The following is an 8,108-nucleotide window of genomic DNA, read 5'->3' as shown; positions in this document are numbered from 1 at the left end:
GGGAACAGTCTGTAGTCCCAGTCCTAAGAACCAACTGTATTACATGGATACTTGCTAATGAGGCAGTATGGGACAGAAAACAAATTGAGCTGAATAAGAACTGACAATTTTCCTAATCAGTATTTCAACCAACCCACCAAACTAGGTCCAGGACTGGGTGTCTCTATTTCCCAGGCATTCAGGATGTACATGTCTCCCCACCGATGGTGTCTGGCTTTCATCGAGGAAGGAGCACAGGGGAAAAGTTGAGAAGGAAGAACCCTGTATTGTCAGAGGAAGAGTAGAGATTGGGGGATGGCTGGAAAATAGCAACGCTGGGTAATGGGTAGATGATCAAGAGGTGAAACACAACTTCATGCTTAAGGAAGACGGGAGCATCCTGTTGGCTGCAGAGGATGCAGGAGGGACTAGTTGCGGGATGAGGATAAGGACAGTGTCCTGTGCTTTAGGACCCTGTGTACAGAGTCAAGAGATGTCCAACAACAGAGAGAAGTACATGGGGTTAGCGCATGGGCTGCATTTTCCTAGGTGTCCGCTGGGCAGAATCTGGTGCTTGAGGCTGACAGGAATGCACTTGTGAAGATGATAACAGGAGAACCAAAAGCACAGTGACCAGTTGGCATTTATTAGTGTAGTTATGGTTTGTCACTGTCGTAAATGTAGTAGAGGAACCAAGACTTTGTTATCACAAAGAAATAAATAAAGCTTATTTTTAGGAAAATTCTAACCGAGTAACTGAAATCGAGCAGTAGCACTAGAGGAGCCCAGCCTCGTGTGACACATGAAGCTGGGGTGGAAGTCAGGATAAATTCTAACTACAAGGAGCTTACGCTTACTTGCCCCCTGCCCCAGCTCCCTGGCCAGAGCTGACCATGGCTGCAGTTACAGAATAAAAGGAAACCTAATTGAAAGTGAGCTGAGCTGAAACACTTGAGAATGCATGGACTTGGATCTATCAGGGTGAGCTGACCATGATCAGACGATCCATTCCTCTCACTGCAAAGAGGTTTAGATGGCAGCTTCTCCGGACCGCTTCCGACTGACGTGCTCGAAGTGGGCGTGCTCTGAGGTATCCAAGTCAATCTCATACTTGGCTAGGATTTTGAGGATGGGCCTCAGCTTCAGCCACCACTGTTCCTTGGGGATGCGGTGCCTACAAGGAACGAGGTAGATGATGATTTATCTCTAGCACCCCAGTCAACTTCTATCAAAGCCTATGGGAAGAAGTTGAGCAGAAGAGGCTGGATTTGGGGCCTGGGCAGCAGATCTGAAGTAAGTACGACTACAGGTGTTACTCCTAAAAGAAAAGGACTGAAGAAGGTGAGTAGCTTGGGAAGGGTAGATCTCGAAACTACCGGGGAGGGAACCACCGCAGGAAGTAGAGGTACTCACTCAAAATCTGTCTGTTCCTTCAGCTCAGCCACGGGTTGAAAGACCAGGGCCCTCTTACGCATCCCCAGAACACAGCCCGAGTCTGGGGTATTGGCAAAGATCCGCCCTGCAACAGGGATGGTCAGTCAGCTTCTATACTGGGAACCAGCTTCTAGGAAGGGGGCTCACCCTCTTACCCCACCTACCATTACGGTAACTCTCTTTGATTTTCCCAGACATCCAGTTCATAGCCTTTGCACCCATCTTAGTGGCAAAATTCCTGTCAAATGGAGTTGGGCTCCCACCCTGGAAAAAGAATCATAAAAATTACACAGGGAAGGACTCTAATGAAGTGGCAGAGAGATGGGAATACACAGAGGAAAGTTTATAACCAGAAAGAGGAATCCGGAAGTCTAACTGTGAAAGGAAATCCTGAAGCAGGGCCGGGAGCCAGGGCAAGCTGGCCTGGTGTATTTGGCCGTTCACCAGACTTCAGAGTAACTAATCAGTACAAGGGGATGACTGGTCTCACAGTCGCCTCTTCCAGCTCCGTAGCTGCATGACCCTGTTCATTTCCTTCTAGTCTTACTGGCCATTCAGTCAATTCCCTGCCCCTCATTAGCTTAGCAGCTTCTGTCAGTCACCATCATCGATGACACAAGTGTTCCTTGTGACCCAATTTGGATGCTCTTGGTAGCACCTCCGAATAATATAAAACATGGTGCAGAGTTTCTCTGAACAAAGCAGAAGTGGGAAAATGGGAAGGAAGGAAAAACAGAAAATAGGTCGTCATACTTTATCCAATAGTACCCCATTCCTGCAGGAGCTGCTAAGCCCATTCAAACTGAGATAATGTGAATTCATCTGTGGGTATAGAAAGGTCAAAGGTCAATGCTTAAGAGGCATCTGTGGGGACATTTGGGATGGGGTAGGCCTCAGACCACTAGTATCATCTGTGAGTGAGGCCTGCCTTGGGTGGGGATTGAATGTGGGTGATAGAAAGGGATTCCTTTCCCCTTGAAACTCCAGAGATGGAGCCCAACCCTAGCAAGGTGCCTGTACTCATCTCACAGGTTCCCCACAAAAGGCAGCATGCTATGGTGGCGAGAGCACTGGACCAGCTCATTTTGACCTCATTCCAGCTTGACTAGTGGCCCTGAAAAAAGCAGTTCTCCTCTGTGGCCTCATTTTCTTCATCTGAACCAGTGGTTCTCAACTGGAGACGATTCGGCCCCCCAGGGGACATATGGTAATGTCTAGAGACATTTTTTCAGTCGTACAAGTGAGGAGGGTGTGCTACTGGCATCTAGTGAGTAAGAGTACAGGATGCTGCTAAGTGAGCAATCCTACACCACACAGAACAACCACAAAGAATTTTCCAGCTCAAAATGGCAAGAGTGCCAAGGTTGAGAAACCCTGCCCTGAATAAAGAGGATGAACCACAGAATGTCTAAGGCCATTTCCAAGGTAAAGATTTCTGATTCTGTGACTGTAAAAGCCTGCAGGCCCACGCTCTGTGGCAGCCCCGATAGCCTCCAGCGGGTCGGAGTCTACTGGGAGATTCAGTGACTGTTGGGGGTTATTTATGGCTGTCTGGTGACGGGCATGGCGTGTCTTCCGCACCTGCTGCATGTGGCCGAGCACATTCTTCCTGCTGTCGAAGATGCCCTTCCCCTCCTCAGAGTACAAGTTGAAGATGAAGTCAGTGGTATAGTTCTCATTGCACTTCTCATTCCTGCAGGAGAGACCGAAGCCTGTGCCGGGCATTGTCCCCCTCCCTCCACCCGCCTTCTGCCTTGGTCAGCTTTGCCCCTCCCGGTTCCATCTACCCCCGCGGCCAGGCGCTCTCCATTTGTATCCAGACTCCTCAGGGTGTCCCAGCCACGGATGCAGTCTGACTAGGGCCAAAGCCTGACTATTGCTTCTCTTCACTTAGGAGCAAACCGGGGATGAGGTACCTTAACACCAGTCCCCTCTTCACAGTTGTTTTCATCTTTTGTACCAGATGTTCCACATTCACCTGAAAATGAAACAAAATCCAAAGCCCGGCTGAGAGTGGATCCGGCTGGGCAGGCTCATAGATCCCTTCTTCCCCTCCAGGCATCTGCAGGAGGGAGAGGGACAGGAAGAGGGCTATTTACAGCCCAGGGCCTGAACCGTGCCTAAGCCCTTTAAGAAGGTCAGTGCAGACTGAAATTAAGACTCCAGATGCGACAGGCAGAACAGGCAGAGGGAAAGTTGGACAAAGCGTGGCAACTGTCAGTTTTCGGCTCCTTCAGGGGTTTCCAGTTCTCCCTCCCTCAGAGGGCTGACCCTGCTCTCCGTGTAGGTCTCTAAACACGTTGCGTCCGGGTCCGTGTACAGCAGTGATTCACCCAGAAGCAGTCGCTTCATTGGGCTTTGAGTTGGGGGTGAAGGAGGGAAAAGGTCACCCTCCACTGCAGGCAGGGGTTGGCTGGGCCCTTGGATTAGGGAGTTCCCTCAGCCGGTGGCCCTCCACTTTGTGGCTCTTTTTCCTTCCAATGAACGGGGATCTTGGAAAACGAGGATCATAAAGGTATCCCCTCAAAAAATGGAATGAGGACTCCGGTTTGGTAGCAGGGGAAATCTGGTGGGGGTGGGGGGGTGGGTGTGTGACTTTCTCAGTCAGTTAAACCACCTACTCAAAGTTTAGAAAGGTTTTGTAACCTCACTAAACCTTTCTGATCTGTAATATGGAGATAATAGCTCCCTTGCATGTCTGTTATGAAAATAAAATGCAAAAACGCACGTAAAGTGCTTAGCTGCATACCACCCTTCAAACAAATGCTCCGTCACCAGGAGCAGCGGCCACATACAGGAGGTTACACCAGAGAATGCCCGCCCGGTGCTCCTTCTAGGACTCCACACAGACCACACATCAGCTCTGTCCTCGCCTTGGGCTCGCACAGCTTAGGTCGCCATGGGGACAGTGGGGAGAGACTGGGGCGGGGAGAGGGGCTCTGGGTAGCCGTCTACCTGCAGGTCTCGAATGGTGAAGGGCTCCTCAAAAATATAGGCAGCATCGGCCCCGGCTGCCAGGCCCGCCATGGTGGCCAGGTAGCCGCAGTAGCCACCCATGGTTTCAATGATAAACACCCGGCGCTTGGTGCCTGCCGCTGACTGCTTGATGCGGTCACAGGTCTGCAAAGACAACAGGTCATAGAAAGACACGGTCAGGGGTGTGATTCTTGTCACTTTGCTGGCCCCTGCCATCGCCGAACTCTGGAGCGACATCCTCCCCAGGCCAGCGGGGCCCCTACGCCTCATTGAGTGCTTGCCTTCCGGGACGGCAGGCACATAAGCTAAGCACAGTGTGGAACTCCTCCCCTGGAAGGAAGCTGTCCCTACCCCTCCTGTTGCTCGGAGTAGGAGAACTAGGCTGTAGGACCTCAGAAAGGAAAAATCATTTGATATGCAGAGTACAGACGCCTTTCTAGGTGACAGGACTCACAAGGCGTGGAGGATGGACACCATATGCACGGTTAAAGGCAGTGTGTGTAAATGCCGGGGCTTGAAGAAGCATTCTTCTAACACTGTGACTTGGTTGGTACAAAACAAGTGGCTCACTTTCTAGGCCCAGACTCGGTCCAGGGATTAGAGTCCTGGCCAGAGGCTGGGAAGCAGTGGTGGCCCTCACCATGCAGATGGTGTTGAGAGCCGTGTCGGTCCCCACGCTGAAGTCCGAGCCGGGCACGTTGTTGGAGACCGTGGCAGGGATGACCACAAACGGGATGCAGAGCTCGTCATACTGCTTCCTGCCCTCCATCAGCTCTAGGCCCCCCGTGTAAGCCTGAGAAGACGAGAGCAGCGGGGGCGGGAATGAGGGGAGAGGGAAGGTGGGGGCGGGGGGAACGGGGGTGGGGGCACTCACCTCAAAGCCCCCGATGATGACAAGGCCCTGAATGTTGAACTTGGTGATGTTGGCACTGATCTGTTCGAAGCTCTTCTTGGGTAGAGTTCTAGTTGATTGGGGCAGGGGGAGGGGAATAGAATTTGGGGAAGAGACAGCAAAATTGAAGGAGAGAAACGCTAGAGTTAGAAGGCACTTTGTTTATAGTTTCTTAACTTGTGCCCCCTTCCCTACCCCACTTTCTCATCCCCGTCCGAGGATACACGCTGGGGCTCTGAGTTGCCAGAGATGCTAAGAGATGTCTGGATTGGCTCGTCTGCCCCCATGAGGCAACTGTGAGCTTGTGGAGAGCGGACCCAGAGACAGCACTGGTCAGGCAGAGCCCGACTGGATGAACTGACGCCCGCGTGCCGAGGCCCGCCTTTCAGGGCGACGAGGAGGCGCTCCTGTAATGCACTGACCTTTTAGTTCCAAGTTTAGAACCACCTTGGCCAGTCCAGCCCCCAACATAGCTCCAGCCAGCCTCCTCGATCTGCAGGGAAAGGTTGCACAGGTCCACACGGTGGCCTGACACAACTCCTTCAGCTCTGACCCCGCCCCTACACCCACCCGCCCGAACAGAGGAACGCCAGGCACCAGCTTTTCCCACCTCACTCAACTTCCTCCCCTTTCTGCTCGTTCACAAATCTTAAGCGCCTTAGATTACGCCAGGCCCTGTGCTGAACTCTGGGACAGAGAATTAAATCAGACGCGTTGTTTGCAAAGGGTTCATTTCAGCGGCCTGTTCCCACTGCCCTAAAATTAAATACAGTAGTCCCCCTTTATCTGTGATTCCACTTGCCAAGCTTTCAGTTACCTGTGGTCAATCTCAGTCCAAAAATATTAAATGGAAAATTCCAGAAATAAACAATTCACAGGTTTTAAATTGCATGCTGTTCTGAGTGGTGTGATGAAATCTTGCACCATCCCACCCAAGACGTGGGTCATCCCTTTGCCCGGTGTGTCCACGATGTATATACCACCCACCCGTTAGTACAGAAAAAACACATAGTATACAGCTGACCCCAAACAGCATGGGGGTCGGGTGCCAACCCTCTGCGCAGTCAGAAGTACACGTGTAACTTGACAGTCAGCTCTCACATCCACCGCTCTGCACTCGTGGATCCAACCAACCCCGGATCATATAGTACTGCAGTATTTGCCACTGAAAAGTTCTGGGGACTTCCCTGGCGGTCCAGTGGTTAGGACTCGGTGCTCTCACTGCCGTGGGGCCAGGTTCAGGTCAGGGAACTAAGATCGCACAAGCCGTGCAGTATGGCCGCCCCCCCACCAAAAAAAAAAAAAATTCTGCATGTAAGTGGGCCCATGCAGTTCAAACCCGAGTTGTTCCAGGATCAGCTGTACCTGGGGTTCGGTGCTATAGTGGTTTCAGGCATCCACTGGGGATGTGCCCCCAGCAGATAAGGGGGGACTACTGTATCTACTTCTGCTTGAACCCCAAGAGGAGAAAAAGGCAGTGAGGGATGGGGGAAGGTAAGAGAACAGGCAGGTCAGCCACTACACTTATCCTCTGCACCACTGCTCCTTGGCCCCAAAGTAAGCGCCCTCCTTCCTTGTATCCCTGTACCTGACCCTTGGCCAGGCCCTCGAAGCCGTCGTGTACAACCAGCACTCGGTTGCCCTGGATGAGACCGATTCTCACGGTGGAGCGGACGGCGGCATTCATGCCTGCGGCCGGGGCCCCCACGTTCATCACGGCCACTGTGTAAGAGCCACTCTGGAGAAGGAAGCAGAGGGGGAAAGGGGAAAGAGGGGACAGCAGTGGGGTGGGGGGACAGGTCAGTGAGGGGAGCTACACTCTGAGCCCCTTATGGTCCTGACAGCACACCCCTCCCCCAGGGAACGCCAGCACAGCCTGTCCCCTCCCCCATACGAGGGAAGCAAAAGTCTTCATCACAGATCAATAAATAAAGCTGTGCTCCCTGATCCCAGGTATCACTGCAAAATGAATAGGAGACCCTCCAGAGCAGTGTTTCCCAAAGTGGGATCCTTGGACCACCTGCTGTATCAGATCCACCCAGCGAGCTTGTTAACTCTGCATATTCCTGACCCTACCCCCATCTGAATCCCCTCTTGGGGGGGGGAATATGCATGTTTAATAAGCAACCCAGATAATTCTGGTATATGGTAAATATTAAGAACCACTACACCAATGGAAGAGGTGGCTCAAATACACTTAGATGTGATTATTCCAGATTTGCCCAGAGAAAATAATACATGAGCCTTCTTTCCCATTCCTTGCATGCTATCTTGTCAGCCTTAAACTGGATGTGGGTCTTGGCTCAGAGACCTTCAGGGCACTCTAAGAACATGGGCTTATATCTGGGGTGACTGAGAGAAAATTATCTTAGTGGGGTCTAGGACTCAGCACTGAAGATTACAGGCGGGCAAAGAAGTAGGTTGTGTGGATTGAGGGTAGCACTTCATAATGGGAGAATAAGGGAAGAGAGCAACTTGCCAGTACCTTAGATACTGGGGGTCTGACATGAGCCAGAAGCTTGTATACCTCCCAGTTGTTCATGAAGCTCCTAAAAAAGTACAGAGAGAGAGAGAGAGAGAGAGAGAGAGAGAGAGAGAGAGAGAGAGAGAGAGAGAGGGAGAGGAGAGAGGGAGGGAGGGAGAGAGGGGTGGTGTCTCCAGGCCATTCCCCAAGGCCAGCAGCCAAGGGGATCTGGTCTGAAGTTTTGCTCCCAGCGTGAAGTTCCACAGGGCAAACCTCTAAGGACATAACTGGGGCCGAGCAGGGCTTGGGCGGGGCTGCAAAGAGGCCACTAACCCACCAAACACTCCCTGAGCACTCTTCCCC

At 52.0% G+C, this 8,108-nt stretch overlaps 1 protein-coding gene across 4 annotated transcripts in view; it reads right to left on the bottom strand.

Moving 5' to 3' along the window:
- Positions 1 to 605: 605 nt before the first annotated feature.
- Positions 606 to 8,108, bottom strand: part of PFKM (phosphofructokinase, muscle) — a 42,683-nt gene continuing 35,180 nt past the window's right edge. For all 4 annotated transcript variants that reach the window (XM_060024660.1, XM_060024659.1, XM_060024658.1 and 1 more), the window contains 11 exons: positions 7,767 to 7,830; positions 6,870 to 7,019; positions 5,704 to 5,774; positions 5,264 to 5,351; positions 5,030 to 5,182; positions 4,369 to 4,533; positions 3,330 to 3,391; positions 2,995 to 3,106; positions 1,578 to 1,677; positions 1,393 to 1,498; positions 606 to 1,153 (listed from right to left, as the gene is read on the bottom strand). In XM_060024660.1, the coding sequence (XP_059880643.1) occupies positions 1,009 to 1,153; positions 1,393 to 1,498; positions 1,578 to 1,677; positions 2,995 to 3,106; positions 3,330 to 3,391; positions 4,369 to 4,533; positions 5,030 to 5,182; positions 5,264 to 5,351; positions 5,704 to 5,774; positions 6,870 to 7,019; positions 7,767 to 7,830 (1,216 nt within the window). In that variant the 3' untranslated portion in view covers positions 606 to 1,008. The remainder of the gene's footprint in view (positions 1,154 to 1,392; positions 1,499 to 1,577; positions 1,678 to 2,994; positions 3,107 to 3,329; positions 3,392 to 4,368; positions 4,534 to 5,029; positions 5,183 to 5,263; positions 5,352 to 5,703; positions 5,775 to 6,869; positions 7,020 to 7,766; positions 7,831 to 8,108) is intronic.

This window comes from Delphinus delphis, chromosome 11 (genome assembly GCF_949987515.2).
Source record: "Delphinus delphis chromosome 11, mDelDel1.2, whole genome shotgun sequence".
Lineage (NCBI taxonomy): Eukaryota > Metazoa > Chordata > Mammalia > Artiodactyla > Delphinidae > Delphinus > Delphinus delphis.
This window is presented reverse-complemented; position numbering and strand designations above follow the sequence as displayed.